The sequence below is a fragment of the Protomyctophum parallelum genome (assembly GCF_964188405.1).
Source record: "Protomyctophum parallelum genome assembly, chromosome: 8".
Taxonomy (NCBI): Eukaryota; Metazoa; Chordata; class Actinopteri; order Myctophiformes; family Myctophidae; genus Protomyctophum; species Protomyctophum parallelum.
The window spans coordinates 20,220,293-20,240,495 of record NC_139703.1 but is presented as its reverse complement, the minus strand read 5'-3'; the positions used below and the strand labels follow the sequence as shown (position 1 = coordinate 20,240,495).

The 20,203-nt window shown below is 43.8% G+C and overlaps 1 protein-coding gene across 1 annotated transcript in view; it reads left to right on the top strand.

Annotated features, from left to right (window-relative positions):
- The window catches only part of LOC310862535 (cadherin-22-like), a gene marked incomplete at both ends in the record, with an annotated part of 133,421 nt that overhangs the window by 40,512 nt on the left and 72,706 nt on the right, over window positions 1-20,203 (top strand). The window contains 4 exons of the mRNA XM_083770479.1: window positions 3,592-3,759; window positions 10,367-10,554; window positions 13,598-13,854; window positions 16,543-16,679. Coding sequence (XP_083626605.1) covers window positions 3,592-3,759; window positions 10,367-10,554; window positions 13,598-13,854; window positions 16,543-16,679 — 750 coding nt within the window. The remainder of the gene's footprint in view (window positions 1-3,591; window positions 3,760-10,366; window positions 10,555-13,597; window positions 13,855-16,542; window positions 16,680-20,203) is intronic.

The following is a 20,203-nucleotide window of genomic DNA, read 5'->3' as shown; positions in this document are numbered from 1 at the left end:
TTGCCAGTGTGTGCCAGTGGTCACCCTTGGCACCCGTGGTTAAAGCTGCCTACCCCTGCTCTACACCAACAATGTTGTGAGCTTGTAGATCTGCTATTTTCTGCAAATGTTCCCTCCAGAATAGGGATGCTATTGTTCCAGTGGTTAATGTAAAAAAATAATCTCACAATGATTTGGCAGCCCCGTCCCGGATGAGTTTGTTTTGAGGCTGATGTCTGAAACAGGACATATGTGAAAACACCTATATGTAAACAAATTAATATCATATTTCTAGTAAATGTTTTTGTTATTTAAGGGGAAAAGAGTGATGATCCTCTACATCCTGACTACGTGCCAAGGTTATTTGGTTTCACCTCCATCACTGATCGAAGTACAGCAGAGGTACAGAAGTTGAAGTCCCAGGCATTGGGGTCCAGACAGAGGAAACACAAAATGACATTGCCTCATTACATGAACAGATTAAATCTTTAAATGCTGAATGTCAATCACTTAGGGATAAAGTCAACAAATTAGAAAGTGGGTTGAAACATCGTACTCTTGATCCTTCAGAATTTGATGACAGCAAAATGAAATTCTTCACAGGACTTTCATGTTGTTGTTCAATTTTGTGTCACCAAGTTTACCACCTCCTGCAAAACAGTCACTTAGTGATACTCAGAGACGTCTGCTTACACTGAGGAAGCTGCGCCTCAATCTGTCTGAGGAACTTTTAGGTTACCTCTTTGGCATTCATTGAGTCAACTGAGGTAAGCCAAGCAGGTTCATCTTGGCAGCAGTTTTAACCTTGACCAGTCAACTTTCAACACACTGAGCAAATATGTGTGCCACCTGTATGGCCAATCATCTGCCAAAAACGTGAATGATGCAAGGTACAAATCATTCTGTACGGCATCATCAGCTTTGCCAGAACTGTCCATTCCCCCAACAAGTGATGCTCTCCACCAACATTGCAAAAGGGCAAACTACCAAGCAGCAGTGATGAGACGTTCTCTGACTAGTAGGATGTGTGCTCCTTCACCCATTGGCAGTGGATGGGGCATGGAGGATGGGGAGTTAACAGTAACATGGATGACTAGAAATCCTGCCCCTGATAGTGTGTTGCAGGTATAGTCCACTGTAATTGTAAAAAAAAAAGAAGCAAATGTGAGACTGAAAGATGTTCATGTATGTCTGCAAAACTGTCTTGCACTGATTTATGTCACTTCCAGGACTGTGAAAATGTGTCAAAAGAAACAGAAGAAAGAAGGTACATGGGATGATGACTCTGATGAAAGTGATAGGGATGAATAACCCAACATGTTACCATGTAGGCCTACTACTTGTTTTGTTCAAGAATTAAGATGTTAAAGAATTGCCACACTACCTACATCCATTTAAATGCAATGCATAAATGCAAACAGCACAGACTACTTGCACAGCCAACAGAAGGTTTTATTGTGATGCATTTGTATGCTATTTTGTATTTTCATATATTTCCTTGGCAGGGGGGGGGGGGGGGTGGATGTACAAATGACAGATGCTGTGACACTTTGCGGTACTTGTAAATAAATAAATGTCTCATACAATTATGTTGTAATCATTCTGACCTCTAGTACTTACATTTTTAGTCTTGTGCATTTTTTGCATTATTGCAATTTAGGGGGCGTGGTAACATTTGGATAGATTTTCTGCCATTTTGGTCCAAGGTGCCCTGATTTTCTTTTCTACCTTTCATTACACAGTAGGTTGAAACAGTTATGAAACATAAGCTCTTGGCACAATTTACTGTGTAGGTTTCATTGTACTGTGTGGCAAACACTTAAGTTGAAGCATATTCTTTAAGAAATATGCCACATTACATGATCTAAATTCACATATGAGTAAACTAAAGGCACCAATACTTGTTTCAGATGTTAAGTATATGCATTTGACATTTGAGAAAGATTTTGTGTTGCCAAAAACACATTTTACAAGCAAAAACAGCAGCACAAGATTTTCGTTTTTTGGTTATACACTGTTTATACATTTATGGCTTGTGACAAAATACTGCAGAATATTATGAGTATAACTTTTAACCCAAAGTCTAAAAGGGTATTATCTATGAAAAAATGCATTGAATGAGTAGTTCGCATGACATGGGAACGAAACTCATTTTCTAAGCACTTTTTCATGGGTCCCAACACGGCCTATTTTTAGATAAAACAATCTACAAGCTCACAATGCGTATATATATTGTGATGTCTTGTGAGTTTATACATTTTTCTGTTTGTCAGTCGACCAATTATACAGAGCTTACCGGTATTATGCGTGTGGGGCGCTCTTATCATTTTACAACATCAAGGAGGGAATTCTAACTCATGTTGCTATGATTAGGTGATGTAATGATGTAAAACAAACGGTGACAATAATTTATCTTTATTGTTAATGGCTTTTTTAAAACAAACATTTAACTAAAAACAAACATTAAAGCTGTATATAGGGGGCCCCTCAGAAATATGGAGCTGAAATTACCCCCATTCTTCTCCTGTGCCTTGGTCACAATGTCAGCAATGACATCCCCAGCTGCCTGCGATTGGACAGGGCAACCTGACCTGAGTGCTGCTACTGTAGTTAGTCCACATAGTGGGTCAGTCACAGCGACCAATACACTGCAGTCATCTTTTCACAAATATCCAATTTCTGGAAACATGCAGAGGATTGGATTGTTTCTTTCTTTTCAAACTCTGCAGAACTCTTTCCTCTCTTTGAAGTGTAAGACTGGTGTGGCTTAACGCAGTAGAGAGCCTGTTTTCAACTCAGCACAGAGCCTGTTGAAATGCAACTACTGAATGTGCTCCCTGGGCAGATTAAGGGAAGCCATTGTGATTGTTTTGTCTACCCTGCCCCCCCTCTCTCTACCTCTGTCTGTCTGTCTGTCTGTCTGTCTGTCTGTCTGTCTGTCTGTCTGTCTGTCTGTCTGTCTGTCTGTCTGTCTGTCTGTCTGTCTGTCTGTCTGTCTGTCTCTCTCTCTCTCTCTCTCTCTCTCTCTCTCTCTCTCTCTCTCTCTCTCTCTCTCTCTCTTTCTCTCTCTCTCTCTCTCTGACTGTTGCTCGAACCCTTTCTCTCCTCAGATCCACTGCTTGCACTATAGAGGTGCATCCTGACACAGGCTTTGCTTTCACCGTAGAGCAGTTGTCATGAAGCTTCATTCTGGCAGAGGCAGGCCTTCATTCCGTTGCCTATATATTATTAATTTTAATACAGCCCAGTCCTATAATGGTATAAGCATGGTGCTTAAAAAAAAGGAAGGGAAGGGAAGGGAAGGAGACGGGAAAAAATACACAATTTCGTCTATCAGGAGGGCTCAGGTAGCAGTGAATTGGAATGTACTGCCCTAGTGCGTCTGTAATAGAGTGCTCAGCTGAAGTTGATATTCAAAATGGGCGGCGTCGGGAATATTATGAAGTTGCATGAATTATAACAACTGTGACCTTTTCCTTTGTCTCTCTCGGCCTCCCTCTCCCTCTCTCTCTCTCTCTCTCTCTCTCTCTCTCTCTCTCTCTCTCTCTCTCTCTATCTCTCTCTCTCTCTCTCCCACTGCTCATCTGGCCCTTTCCATGCCACCATCATCAGGGATCATCCTGACAGCTGTGGCAGACCTGGACCGTGAGACCCAGGACCGCTACGAGCTGGTGGTCAAGGCCACGGACATGGCGGGTCAACTGGGCGGTCTCTCTGGCTCCACTACGGTGACCATCGTCATCACCGACGTTAACGACAACCCACCGCGCTTTCCACAGAGTGAGCTTCTTGCACGCACGCACACACACACACACACACACACACACACACACACACACACATTTTCATAGGGATACAGAGAGATAGAGATAGAGTAGTGTTCATCTTGTGGGGCAGAATAATTGCATTGTCACTGTCGGGCAGAAACCTTGTATCTCAATATCTTAATATAGGCTACATTTTGGTGAATTGATGACTTACTTCATCATATAATTCAAGTCATGCAAAATGTGCGAAAACACAAAATAATTGACAGCCACCGCCCCATGGAGAATCCTCCATTGTAAGTCTCCCGTCTGTTTCTTTGAGGGAAGTTTGTACAAGGCCCTCCACCCTGGTTTACATTCATCGGATTGATCAAAATACCTTCTCCACATTGTGTCGTCTTTCCCATTTAATTTCTCCCTGTTAAGAGCTTTAACACAGCACATGTACAACCCCTTTCCATTTACTGTGTACAAATCAACACTTTGACCCTCTTTTTCCTCTAGCAAAGGTCCTGAACAGCCCTTCAGATCAGGCCAAACTCAGGAAAAGGGTCCTCTCCATCCGGCGTTTCCTCCCCCTCACTGTAGATCCTCAAAAGATCAAAGTCGTCCTCAGACAGTCTCTCAGCCCATCGCCCCAAGATGTATTCCGCACTGACCTCAGTCCCAACAGGCCAGCTACGGCATGTGCATTCCTTAGCCTCGACCCAGCGACATCCACCAACTTCCTCAACGTCACCATCCCATGCAGCGGTGTCAGTGAGGTTAGGTGTTGTACTGTCTTGGATGTCCAACCTAGCCCCCCCCAACAAGAGGTTCCTCTAGAAACCAGTGCACTGATGAAACTGGCTCCTCTACTGTCCACTTAAAAAGAGTCCAAGCCTTAAAAACAGCCCTGTAAAAAGGTGACAGTTCAGTCACATTGAAAACATTAACATTCAGTAAAAACATTGCAGCATCTATCCCCAGTCCATCCACCCTCCTCAAGATAGTGCTTGCCACGTCCTTCCAGATGAGGTACTCGTATCCAGTTGTGAGATATTTTTGTACGAACTGCACCCGGAAAGCTGCAATTCTACTTTCAATGTGAATCAGTCCCTGCCCCCCCCCCCTCTTCCTTTGGCAAGAACATAACTGCTTGAGGTATCCAATGCATTCTGTCCCCAAAAAAATCAACCATTAAAGCCTGGATCTTTCTCATTAAGCCACTTGGTGGCTCCATGCATGTTAGACGATGCCACAAGGTACAGGCCACCAGATTGTTGATGACTAGTGTTCTCCCCCTGAATGACATTTTCGGTAGCAACCATTTCCATTTGTTAAATTTTCCTTGTACCTTGTCCACTACGCCCTCCCAATTTTTGTTCATGGTTGCCTCGTCACCAATGTAGATGCCCAAATACTTGATACCCCCCCGTTTCCACTCTAAGCCCCCCGGGAGCTTTGGGAGACCACCTCCCCATCTCCCTACTGCCAAAGCTTCACTCTTTTGCCAGTTTACCCCTGCAGTAGGTTTGGTCTAGGTTTATGACCTGGTCTAGCACCTCCCTGAGTCTATTGGCCAGAGCCTTGGACAGAACCTTATAGTCTGTGCACAGGAGGGACACTGGACACCAGTTCTTAATGTCTTTAAGGTCACCTTTCTTGGGCAGTAAAGTTAGCACCGCTCTCCTGCAACTTTGCGGCAAACACATTTCTCCAAAGCTTTCACTCAGCACCCCCAACAAGTCCTCTTTCAACTCCTCCCAGAAATCCTTATAGAACTCCACTGTCAGCCCGTCGATGCCAGGGGCCTTGCTCCCCTCCATGCCTTGCAAAGCAGCTTTCAGCTCATCCAGTGTCAGAGGTCCCCCCTGACCACAGTTCTCGTTTGGGGAGATCGTTTGGGGGAAGTCCATCACAGAATGATGAAAACAACAGTTCATTGTCTTTGTATTCACTCTTGTACAGCTCAGAGTAAAACTCCACTGTCGCACGCCGGATCTCTCCAGCATACGAAAGCTCCTGCCCCCCCCCGGTGACCGTAGCGTGTGCAGGAACCTGCTCTGCCCGTTATTTCTCTCTAAACCAAAAAAAGAAACTGGATGGTGCATCCATCTTGTTAAAGCCCTGGAACCTAGACCGCACCAATGCCCCCTGCGCTTTCATGCCCAGTAGGTCTTCAAGCATGCTTTTTTTTTATTTGAGGACTTCAAAATGTCCTCGATTTCCTGTGGACTCCCACGAACTATATGCAGTTCCACTTACTCAATATCCCTTGTGACATTGAGAGTGTACTGCTGGCAAAGCTTTCATTTGAACTTTTCCATAGTCCCACCACTGCCTTAAAGACTCAAAACTATGTTTCTCGGTTCTGTAGCCCTTCAAAAAAAACTTAAAGGTCTCCTTAAAGTTCTCATCCAAAAGTAGAGTGGAGTTGAAATGCCAGTAAGCACTCCTTGGTTTTACATTAGTGATGAAAAAGTCCCCCACCACCAAAGAATGGTCAGTAAAACCCACTGGCCACACATCTTAACGACACTAAATTGGTGTTTAAAACAATAAAGCCTGTCCAGCCTGGCTAGAGAGATAACATTGTCCCTTACGTGAGCCCATGTATACTGTCTCTTGGTGTCGTGTAACTCTCTCCATATGTCTATTAAGTTGTGTGTCTCAATAATGTTGTTCATTGCTCTTTGTGACTGCCTGTGAGGTTCAGCATGATTGCGATCAATTTTGTCGTTCTGAGTACAGTTAAAATCCCCCCAGAGGTACAAAAAAATCATAATTAAATGTATTTAAAAACATCACTGTCTTGTCCAACGACAGGTGCATAGACATTAATTAAAACAACTGTATATTTCTCATACTTTGCTTTGACAATTAATAACCTCCCCTCCACCTTGACCTGAACATCATATGTAATAGGAGAAAACCTCTTGGAGAACAGGATTGCAACCCCCCCACTGTGTGAGCTCAAAGAGCTCAGGCAAACTTCGCCCTCCCATTCTACTTTCCAATCAGTTTCGTTTTTTCCATCAGTGTGTGTCTCCTGTAACATCATTACATTAATGCCTTTCACTTTTACCAGTTCATACAACATTGCCCTCTTTATAATATCCCTTGCTCCGTTCAGGTTCAAGGCAATTCTGAACTCAGACATGTATAAAAAATAGGGCACCAACCATGTGGACAGTAAAAAACTATTAATTAAACAAACAAAATAATTAGACAGTTTTCTTTCCATCATTAATTTCTTGATCGTGATTCACTTTCTGTAGAAACTTTCTGACCCTATAGATCTCCTGTTCTGTGAAAGCCCCCATTCCTTTTTTCTTCATGTTTTCTCTTGCTGACTGTATGAAGGTTTTTTCAGAGGGAAACAACTGGACACCTTCACTCCCTTTGCGTTTTTTGTTTTCTGTAAAAAAAAATCTGGCAGGCTATAATTATTTGGCTCATCTTCGGACATCTCACTTTCCCACACCCCAGGTTCACCGCCATCCAAAACCAACTCTCCCTGTTCTGTCAGACCGTCTCTCTCTCTGTCGCCTTCTTTGGTTGTGACCCTCCAGTGGGGTCTTTTTTTGCCTTTCTTTTCTGCCCAATCACTTTTAAGCTGTCCTCCTCGCCTCTCATGTCAACCTCTGTTGCCACGCCCCCTGCAACACTCACCCCCTCCCCCGCCTGGCTGGCGCTTAGACTGCTGTCTTGAGTGCCCGAAACCTACACATCACTGTTAGCAGGCTGGCTTCCCTCCGGTTCACTAACCTCCACCTCCTCCCCCCCATGTCCATTGTCGCCCTCACCCGTTTCAGCTTCCTCCAGCCCCCTCTTTGCTCACTTCTCCTGACACCCCCGCTTCCCTCCCAGCAGCAGGGACCCCCCACGGTTTGCCCCCCCCCAGCCCCGTTTACACACACCACTCGTCCCTGCGCTGGGCTCATTTTTATTTATTTATTTATTTGACAGGGACAAAGCTCATTAATCAACATGTCAGTTTTCACATCAATGTAAATGGGCCAGAGTTAGCCGAAGCTAAATTTCATCTGTAGTCCCTAGGCAGGCTCTTAAAAAATGAATGAGCAGCAGTGGACCGCCGTTCTGGGCAAGAACGAACCAAGTGCCCCTCCCCTACCACATCCGAAACATTTCATGCTCTCAGTAGTGGCAAAAAGAGTATATTCAAACCCATCAACCTTTAACTTAAAATTGAACGTGCCTCAGCTCAGGTGATTTGCAGCCTGACGGCAACTTTTTTACTGGTGACATAACTTTGCCAAACCAGGACAACTCCCTCACAATAAGTTATTCACTTATAAATGGGGGGATATTCGACAACATCACCTTTTTTGCCGGTGTAGCGAGGGGCGTCACGGACACAAACGTGTCCTTTATGACCACACCTTTTGTTACTACGGTGTTTGCTTTCTCCACCCCATCCACAAATTCACCACTCCACCGTTCATTCTAGCGGCGGATCTTACACTAGCCGCTCCAACCACCTTGGCCACTGCCAGACTGCAGTCTTCCAATGAACACGGGAAATTTGGCGAGACTTTAATGACATGTTTCCTCGTCAAATTGTCAAGCACCATGAGGCTAACAGCATCAGCTGACCGCAGCGGGGATTAAACACTAATCAATAAAAGAGAAAAACTCTTTAAAGAGCAACCCAGCAAAGCATGAAAAAGAATATAGAAAGAAACTCACTCACTCCGTAGAGACTCACTCCGCAACACCACCCCACACATGCTCGCACATGCGCACGAGAGAGAGAGAGAGAGAGAGAGAGAGAGAGAGAGAGAGAGAGAGAAAAGAGAGATAGAGAGAGAGAGAGAGAGAGAGAGAGAGATAGTCTTTATCTTGGCACTAACACCAATCAGGGAATGGTGTCAGCTGTGCTGACTGGCCCAAATACTGTCAGAGAAAATAATTTTATATTAATGCATGTGCTGGTCTGGTCTAACACTCAACCCATAACTGACTATCAAGTGATGGGAACTGGTGTCTGGCCCGGTACATGGGACTCTAGAGAGGTCTGAATCAATATTCAAGAGAGTGACACTGATGTTGTGGTAATTATAAAGATTTTGTTTAGTGAATCATCTTAGATGACAAATTAACTGTCGACCCACTCGTCAGCACATCCCGATAGGAATTAAGCGCAATACGTACAAGGCAAAAGAAAAAGGAAGGCTGCAGTATTATAATAATTAATAATCAATTATTATTATGATTAATAATAATATGAATTCCATGTACATGTACGACTCATACATTGTATTTATTTCCGCCTCTCGTTCACTGTCTAAAACATTACTCTCAAGGCTAATTACATATCAGACCTTACACAACCTTATGCTATTCCATTATCATTTGCCTTTGACCTCTTAGCCTTAGGCCTACCTCCACATTTTTCTATAAAAAAGTATTTCTGCCTCTACACACACACACACTCAGTTAAATATATCATTCTGCACTATAATGTCAATGAATATGTTTAATTACATGATGCACACACAAAAGAGAAGATGCACTCAATGTACAGTATGGCACCTTTGTTTATTGTCTTTCAGTGACACAGCAAGGCTCTTCTCAATCGCAGACATAATTAGCATCGCTTGGTATAGTCCACACTGAATAACCTTCTGGCTTATGAATAAAACATTATTATTATTCCCTTTCTAAGGATGGTAACGTGGTCCATTGGTTGTATGTCGGCCCGTCCATACCTCTCTCTCACTTTTCACACAGGCATTGACCATACTATTATGGTTAACACATTTTATAATGTATTATTGAATAAAGAATTGGAAAATGTGACCGCCCCCTAGCATTACCTGTATCACAGGTCGCTGTGTTACGGAGTGTTTAAAAATGTGGAAGCCATTTCATCTTTTTTGTAGCAGACCTGTGTCAGAAGTTATGAATGTCGTCTTTATGTTGCTGGCCGCTTCCATTGGAATAGTAGCCTGTCACTTTTTCAGCTGCTTGTGTGAATACGGCTAGCTTCAGTAATTCTCCCTGCTGTATGGCCACAGATTCAGTTTGGAAAGCAGATCCATGCACACCTCGCAAACGGTGCAAAAGAATGTGCTTGAATATATAATCCAGTTATGTTCACAGTGTTGTGAATGAACCCTGGCAGACATACTGAAAGTCTTAATACTGACATAGACTGACAGTTTAGCATATGCACTCAAACCTGCCAGAGATATAGTAGTGCATAACCCCTGACAGGAACTCAATGGGAGCTGTCAGTACAGCTAACAGCAATGGCATAATGTTATACAGTATGTTCAACATGAATTGAATTGAACTGGATGGTGGATGCTGTGAACATTTTGACCACAGACCTCGCTTAACTCACCCTGATCCCGTTGATCTCGTTCCTTTATTGCATTCTCTCACCCTTTCTCCCCTCTTGTTTCTTCAATTCATCTCTTTGACTCGTGATATTTATTATTTTCTGTGCCTGCTTATTTCTTTGTCTGTTCTGTCTCATCTTCTCCACATGCACTCTCCCTCTAACCTCACCCTCTTCCGGTCATCCACCTTTCCTCTTCTTCCTCGTAACACCTTCCATCACTTATTTATTTTCCTTTCCTCCTGTAACACTTAACCGGGTCACCAACCAGAGATGTACCAGTTCTCGGTCTCGGAGGGGGCGCCCGTGGGGACCTCGGTGGGCCGCGTCATCGCCACCGACGCCGACATGGGAGAGAACACGGACATGAGCTACCTGATCAAAGACCAAGAGGGAGGGGAGCTCTTCAAGGTCTCCACAGACCCACAGACGCAGGAGGCGGTGATCTCCGTCAAAAAGGTAAGGGTAAGCGGTGCTCCATTCCTAAAGCTGTAGGGAAATACATTTCATTACATCCGATAGTGTACCTTTTAGTCTGCTGTCATCACTAAGCAAAGCATTAGAGCTGATAAGAGTTAGCAATTAAATGGAGCATAGCAACCTTTTTTAACATGCTTAGAAGAAACCTTCAAGCTACTACATTAGATAACATGACAGATGAAAGGCTGTATATGCTTGAGCTAGCAGCTCTGCTTCTTATTATCAGTGGTAGTCTATCTATGTGATATGCAGACATACACTGCATGCCCACTGGGAGGTTCCATAAGCCTTCTACACAATTAGCACAAATATGTAATTGCCGCCATAATATTATTGATACTTTTGACAACTGTATATGCGTTAAAATGGCATGCGAGAAATGTGTCTCACTGGAAAGGGCTAATGCCTGAGGCTGGACTCACAGATGCGTTCAGCCAGCGCTTCTGGAACACAAGCCGAGACTTGGGTGGTAGTGTTTTGGCAGTGATTACAATTTACAATTTAGGCATTTGCTGCTCTTAATCCAGAGCGATTTACAGTAAGCAAGAACAACACATGATACATAAAATATATAAACAATAGTCATCAAGCAATAAGCAAACTAAGAACCTAACATCCGTACAGTCTGTACACATCTGTACAATGGCCATGAGTAGACTATACACTAGACTAGAGTGCTATGTCTAAATTACATAGCCTAAGATAATTGTGGCTGGTTGAAAACCAGGGTACCAACGATGTCACCGCAATGTCAAAGGCAGGGCGTAATGTCAGTAGGCATAAAGGTATGTATTACCATATTATCACGCCGTAAACAGCCATGGTATTTAATTATTTATTTTATATATTATTTGTGCATAATATGTGCATATGCTGCACAACTCCGTCACGTCGCAATGTTTTGTTCATTTGTAGGTCCATTTCTTAGCAGTGACGACATGCCAAAGCACAACCCGAATTTAACTTATTGTAGAAGTTTTAATTGCTCAATTCTGCCACCACCAGCTACGCATCCTGTCAGTGCCACCATTTCCAAGCCATACAGCAGGGGTCCTCAACTAGAAATGATGAAGGTCCACAAATATTTTTTTGAATAAGACCAAGGTCCGGTCCCATGCGCGGCGTCCATCGTGGGAGCGGGGCTCTATGCCCGTTTAGTATGGTCAAGCCAAGCTTATACAAATCAGATCCCCTTCCAACCAACCAATAATGGGGTGCAGAGTGCAGGCCCGGATTGGAACTCCAAATCCAAATCACACTTCGAGCATGCATAGCGCGCGCCAGAATTTTGGGGGCCCTTGGGGGACATTTTGGGGGCCTTTGCAGCAATTTCACATGAGAAATGTACCATCTGATGTTATTCATATTATTAACTTCTTCCCTCCATTAACATAAGACACACAATGTAGTTGTGCTGCAGCAACACTGCCTGAATTGAATTGAAATTGACTGTGGCTGGCCTGGCCTGAGCTTAGGAGAGATTTTTTTTTTGCTGGCCTGACCTGATGCAAAAAAAATATATATATATATATATATATATGTTTGTGCCTAGGGTCCGCAGAGAGGCGGTCCATGACCGGACCCCGGTCCGCCAGTTGAGGACCCCTGCCGTACAGCATGCTTGGTCTCACTACCGTCTTATACATCTTCCCTGCACTCTTGCTGGTACCCTTCTGTCACAAATCAACGCTGACACTTTACTCCATCTGTTCCACCCTGCCCGCATTTTTCTGTTATTTCTTGGAAACTTATGACTTGAATACTCCACTACATGTCAAAGACAAATATTGTAATTACTCATTACTTTTTATAGATTTGAAGTCAGCTGTTACATTGCCTTTATTTTTTCAAATGCTATTGGCCACACGGTGTGTTCCTCGCAAGATTAAAAACATTCACAGCACCTGCTGTCAACTGGGTTTGAGGTAGAAGCGGTCAGCAGACATACATCAACCAGGTCTGTGAAACAAGTGCAAGCAATATCCGCTTTTTGCACATCCATTCCATTTTGTTAGTAAAGCACAAAGGACTTGGCCTCTGTCCCAGGTCAGATGTATTTCCCCCGGATACGATATTCCCCCGACCAATCACAACACTTGTTTCATTCGCGGAGAATGTAAACTGATTTGCAAGTCTTTTCAGCGTAGGTCTTGCCCAGGGTGCAAAGACTTGCCCAGCATTGATAAAGGCACGCAGTTCCTAGTTTGTGCAGCTGGATATATGGCCATTTTTATATCTTACCCAGATGTATTCAACCTGTCAAAGTTACACACAGCTCTCTGCTGCATGTGATGGGCTGCAGATGGATTGACCTCCAGCCCAAGAAGGGAAATAATTAAATCACACAACTTAAGTATGTTTATTGACCTTGTACTGTAAGAAGGAATATTTTCCACTGCATTTCACTGAAGTGAGATGTACAATTTGCAAAGGGATTTTCAGAATAGCTCTTGCTTTCATCTGTCAATTAATTTAGGCTGCACTTGCAAGCCTCTGGCAAGGTTAATGTTCCATTCAGACCTCTGGAAATGTGTTGACATCTATTAGCCTATATTATTTTCTATCAGATTTTTTTTTTTTTTTTTTTCCACAGTTTACCGTTAATTAGAATGATTGCAGGCCATCTTCCAAAGGACATCTTCAAAACAATATGCTGTAGTTTTCTACACTGGGTCGAGACCTGCATGTTTGGATCATGGAACCATTTTTATGGGTTGTGGGTAAACATTACAGTTTCTCTAGAACAGTCTGCTAACAGCACCAGCGATTTGTAGTGTATTTTGTACTAATCTTTCAAGACCCACAGAACCCTTGGTAGGGAGCGCCTTTGAGGAAAAAAACATCCAAACTCGTCCTTGGCAGTGAGTGAGTCAAGTGTTTTGCCAATTGTTTGGGAGTCCACGTCATGCGACCTCCACATGACCCCCTCCTTGATTTCTCCACCTTGTTTCATTCATTTCCAGACCCTGGACTCCACACGACCCCCTCCTTGATTTTTCCACCTTGTTTCATTCATCTCCAGGCCCTGGACTTTGAGAGCAAGCGCACGCACAACGTGGTGGTGGAGGCGGTGAACAAGCACGCAGACCCTCGCTTCGTGGACCTGGGCTCCTTCCGGGACCAGACCATCGTGCGGGTGAGCGTGTCGGACGAAGACGAACCGCCCGCCTTCAGTCCGGCAGATGGCGCCGTCATGGAGGTGCAGGAAGACGCCAAGTTGGGAGCGCTGGTCGGGACGGTCACCGCCAAGGACCCCGATGTGGTGAACGCACCTGTCAGGTACTGTACCACCAAGGACCCTGTTGTGGTGAACGCACCCAATTTACTATTACCATTTACAATTCAGGCATTTAGCAGACACTCTTAATCCAGAGCGATTTACAGTAAGCAAGAACAAAAAACCTGGTAACATCGTAAGCTAAGAACCTAACAATGGAATATCTATATAATGAAACTATGCGCACTATACACTATAGAGTGCTATGTCTAGATAAAATGCTACCGTATTTAAGTTACATAAATTGAGCCTACAGTATATGCATACACCTGTAGATCGTCGAGGCTAGGGCAAGTGCTATGGGCACCTGTCCGCCAAGGACCCAGTCGATGTGGTGAACACACCTGTCAGGTACCGTACAGAACGCACCCATCAGGTACTGTACAGTGAGAGAGAACAGTTGTCACAGCCACAGAACGCTTCTTCAACCTAAGTTGTAGATCTGCTATTTTCACTAGTTTGGGTCCAGGGCAAACGTCTAGGGCTCCATTTCCGTCACCGCTAAACCCCTTCCATAAACTTCTTTGCCTTTTCTTTTTACTATTTTGAAAAACATTTTTGAATAGTTCAACTAGCCAATCTACATTGACACGTTGTGAGCTTGTAGACTAGCCATTTTAACTATTCAAACATGTAAAAAAAAAAAAAAGGCAAATAAGTTTACGGATAAGAGGTTTAGCGTTGACGAAAATGGAGCCCTAGGTATCTTATGCCTAGATCGTATGCAGATCACATGTGCCGACACTTGCTGTGGCTAACACATTTGTCTTTTGACTTCATCTCCATCCCTTAAAAAAAAGTTAAACATATATATGTTTTTAAACAGCAATAAAACCAAGTCTATGTTGTTCACTCCAGGTGCTATTCCAGCCCCTGTTAATATCACCACTCTGAAGGGAACTCCCATTGAGTGGGTGGAGCGCTACAAATACCTTGGTTTCTGGTTGGATAAACGGAATTGGATAATGGCCCCTACACACTGTAGGAGTTTTAAAGTTGTCAGCGAGTCATCAGATCGCATTTCACACTGCAGGAGTCTTTTTTTGTAATCGGCTGTCATTATATCTTTGTGTCTTTCACACTAAACGATTGATCGCCGACCAGGGATCACACACTGCAAGAGTTCACCAAGATGCGATCTAGACCCGATACATATAGGCAGCGGCTACATCTTTTGTTTTTTTATTCCAATTAATTGTGCAGGATGCCGTGATACAAGCACGAGACCCACACAGGGCACTCTCTCTCTCTCTCTCTCTCTCTCTCTCTCTCTCTCTCTCTCTCTCTCTGCTTGCCACACACACGCCACACACACAGGAATATAGCCGCTACACATGGCGACATGTTTGTGATAGCGCTATAGCGAGACAGGACGTTATAATCTTGAGTTTCATTAAATAACTCTCTCTCTCCGCCCGCGCATGCACGCACGCACGCACGCACACACACACACACACACACACACACACACACACACACACACAAACGGACACAAACACACACAGCGCACGAGGTCCAAAGTTTGCTCTGCAATGTTGATTCCGATGCATTTTTTATCAACATTATTCAAGTGAAATGCGTAACGGCAATATTGGGCTAATATAGGCTACCAATATGTACGACACAGGGATTTACCATCGGAATGAAAGTTATATAGGTATATATATCTGATCATCTATACAGTCGACAGACAGACAGATAGACAGCAGTGCTGTGAGCAGTGTGCTCTCATTGGCTCTAATACAGGCCTTATCGGGGCGCAGTCGCAACCCAGTTCATATTGTATGATATCCAGTCAGCGACAGAGTCAAATATCAAACGTGCTAGATGTTCAGAAATGGTCGGGGAGGCGTCTGCGAGCGCTTTTATCGGCGCTGGATCTTCTCGCAGCTCCTTTCACACACAGTGAGCAAAACCTCGCCGATCAAAGCCCGATTTTACGTCAGATCGGGGGTTTTGTCGGCGAGCGCCAAATATGCTCCCCGACAGCATAATCGGAGCAAATATCGGGCAGTGTGTACGAGCCATAAGGAAGCAAGCTTGTAGATTAGCAATTTTCAAACAGCCTAAGTATAAAATTGGGCTATATAATTATATATAACACATATAACTGATAACTGAGATTTAAAAAGCTGCCATTGCCCTCGGTTTAGGTTTAGGGTTTCTGTGGGCATGAGCGATCCAGCCGGAATGACATACTGTAGTTGAAAGGAAAGTGGACATAAAAAGAAAACCGTCATTGGGTTTTCTGTAGACTTCACAATGATGATCGTGAAGTCTTGATGATTTTGCTGGAGCGCACTATGAAATTTTAATGTCTGCTTTCTTGCTCCAGGGTGGGCAGTGAGTAACTAGCAGGGTCGCACACACTGTGACAGCTTTCCAATAAACGCACTGTAACAGATGATTATTTTTATCCATTTATTTGGTGGGTATGTTTTTTTCTTTCTTCCCCCCCCCCCTTCTCTCTTTCCCCCTCTCTCTCTCTCTCTGTCTCATCATTAAATATTTTTTACAAGTTGCTCGTTTGTCACAGCGAACGGAACGAGAGCCCAAAAATAATTATAAGTGAGAAGAAAATACAAAGGACTGTATTCATTAAATGTCGCAGAATTGGAATTTCACTTGATAAAGTATTGTGCCTCATACTTTTACTGTCTCTCTCTGTGTACCTCTGTCTCTGGTTGCAGGTTTTCCATTGATCACAGCACGGACCAGGAGAAGATCTTCCACATTGATCCCGTATCGGGTGCCATCACTCTGGACAAGGTCTTGGATCGAGAGACTGCAGGCTGGCACAACATCACAGTGACTGCAGTGGAAGCAGGTGAGAGACAGCAGGCTGACAGGCACAATATCACAGTGACTGCAGTGGAAGCAGGTGAGAGACTGCAGGCTGGCACAACATCACAGTGACTGCAGTGGAAGCAGGTGAGAGACTGCAGGCTGGCACAACATCACAGTGACTGCAGTGGAAGCAGGTGAGAGAATGCAGGCTGGCACAACATCACAGTGACTGCAGTGGAAGCAGGTGAGAGACTGCAGGCTGACACAACATCACAGTGACTGCAGTGGAAGCAGGTGAGAGAATGCAGGCTGGCACAACATCACAGTGACTGCAGTGGAAGCAGGTGAGAGAATGCAGGCTGGCACAACATCACAGTGACTGCAGTGGAAGCAGGTGAGAGACTGCAGGCTGACACAACATCACAGTGACTGCAGTGGAAGCAGGTGAGAGACTGCAGGCTGACACAACATCACAGTGACTGCAGTGGAAGCAGGTGAGAGACTGCAGGCTGGCACAACATCACAGTGACTGCAGTGGAAGCAGGTGAGAGAATGCAGGCTGGCACAACATCACAGTGACTGCAGTGGAAGCAGGTGAGAGACTGCAGGCTGGCACAACATCACAGTGACTGCAGTGGAAGCAGGTGAGAGAATGCAGGCTGGCACAACATCACAGTGACTGCAGTGGAAGCAGGTGAGAGAATGCAGGCTGGCACAACATCACAGTGACTGCAGTGGAAGCAGGTGAGAGACTGCAGGCTGGCACAACATCACAGTGACTGCAGTGGAAGCAGGTGCATCACCTGTAGAGCTTAGTGAACAGAGGCAGTCAGTAGGATACGTCCCCTGTCAATCATACTGTACTGGTCAGGCTGACCTGTTAGAGCCACCCTCAAAGGCTTCCTTTTTCTTTTTTTTAGTTTCATACACATTTAGGCAAAAGATTTCCGGTTTAATCTCTGGAACCTCGATTTACACTGTGAGAATGTACAAGTAGAGTAGACCCATGGACTTGTGGACAGTGGTGGAAAGTAACTACATACTGTAAGTACATTTCACATTCCACCAATAATAATAAATAAAACCAGCCAATATGCCAGCCAAATTCCAACTTAGCCAGTCAGTAGGCTAGAGTTGCAGCCTCCTCGACTTTAGCCTACCATACTAAATAACTATGCCAATGTGAAATTTGGAAAGCAAAAGGAAGCACCAGCAACCACTGAATATTCCAGCCACTGCTTTTTATATATACTTTATTGAAAATAATTTTACAAATTATGCAAATATTACATTAAGTTTATATAAGTTACAATACAAAAACATATATATATATCAAGGCATTTCAATACAAAAGTGTGTTATTTATTTATTTTTGCCACTGCATTTGCCACTGCATGGAAGGAATCTGGGGGCCCTAGGAAAACCCCGGCATGAGGCCCCTGTGGACCCATATGAGGGTCGCAGATTTTTTTTTTTAAGGGTTGCAAATAAATAACCTACACCTTTATTTCATGTTTCCTACATTTTAACAAGTTCATGAGTCAGTGTTTCCCCTAGATTTAGTGTGCGTGCGTGCGTGCTTGTATGATATAGAGTATATATATAGTACAGTAATGAGCAGGAGAATATCTGTCTAGTTCACAACTTCACATATAAACTCTGTCCAGACAGACAGATCCTATTCCAATCTCACTACTTCATTAAGGTTATATACTATATAGTGAATTGTTATTCAATTGTGACCTTAATAACATGCAGCTTTGATTCATACAATGTTGGGGGTGTCTAACAAAAACAAAAATAAGTAATGAATTAATAAATAAAAAAGTGTCTTGAATGCAGCTCAGTAAGGGCACATGTCGATCCCGCCCGCTCACCTCCGTCCCACCCAGGGGGGCAGTCAGCCAGATATTTCGTGAAGCCTCATTTGAAATCGGTAGTTCATATAATGGCCTGTTGTGGCGCTGGACTGGACCCAAAAAGCCCCATAGCTCCATAGAGGCCCATGTATTTTGGCCCAACTTCACCTAGACTGTATTACCTTAATAAACATGGTCATGAATACTTTCTTCTTCCAGTCACTAGTTTAAAGTCTCATTTCTAATGTCATAATATTCTTTTTGGAAAATTATGGTCCCATTAATTAAAGAAATGACCATAAAGAAAAAAAAACATCGCGTATGTTCTGAGGGGCGTGGCTACCGTTACAGTCTATGATCGGGATTCCCCTCCCACTCGAGTCAAAATAAAAACCAACGGAGAAGAAGGGGGGAAGTCCCGCCTCGTTGTCTGGGCAGCCAATGGCCAGCTGGTCCAAAACGGAGCCAGCCAATGGCCAGCTGGTACCAAACGGATCTAGAAAGATGGCGACTTACATCAGGAATTACCATATTATTACAGGCTTCATTTTACGTTCATGTTAGACCCGGCGAACGCTTTGTCCATATTTTTTACAGTCTATGGTCCCACCCCCTCCTGGTGCTGTGGCCATCTTTGAAACTAAACACAATATAAACAGTGGTAGAGGGGTGGGGCTGAGAAAGTCCCTTATTGCTCTCAGGAACAGCTTAACTGATTTAGTCGGATGGGGGATGTCATCAGTATCGCCCTACTTTGTATAATTCCTCCTCCTCTTCAGTCTTCAGTTTCAAATTTGCATTTCCACTTTGTTTACAATGTCCACCATTGCTAATTTGCCAAGCTGGCATGGAATGGAAACAAGCCTGTGTTTATCTAGCATCAGTATTATACTGACTCAAAGATTATATAATTAGCATATCAGCGCCCCCACCACCTCAGGACATTGTGATACTGCAGCTAAAACTGGTTCACAGTCCAGAAATAAATTACATGGACTGGTTATATCAGAGTGGTGATTGAGGCTCAAATCATTAGAAATACGTTTGAGAGACATAGACAATATGATATTAAATATTACAAACCGTTTTAAAATGCATGTTATTTCATGTTATTTAATTGAAAAGATCTCATGGGGCCCCCTGACACATTGAGGCCCCATGGTGGATATTTCTAGGGGCACCGAACAGATTGGAGAGCTGTATATTTATTTATTTATTAATTGAGGACATCTCATGGGGCCCCCTGACTCATTGAGGTGCCATGTTGGATTGTTTTAGCGGCACCCGGGCATCGAATGATTTAACCCCAGCTCATGTTATTAGGGTAGGATGGCTCAGGGTAGAAGACAACAGAGTATAGCAACAATGGGCCTGGTCTACATGACTACACCTCATTGATATGTACCTTTATGTACTTTACACTTCAGCCCCCTGACTGTCTAAGTGCTTCACACTTGAGCCCCTTGGCCACATGTTGTTTTTAGGGGCCCCGGATGGATTAGAAAGCTAAATATTTATTATAAAAAAAAGCTGTTTGGTGCCCCAAGCGGCCGCCTTGTTTGCCTATATAGAAAAGCACGGCCCTGCTGCTGAATAACAGCGCTACTGCCGTAATTGATGGCAGGCATGTGATTATTTGAATGAATGAATATGTATAATAATATATAGGCCTATATAGTTGAATATTTTAATTACATTTTTCATC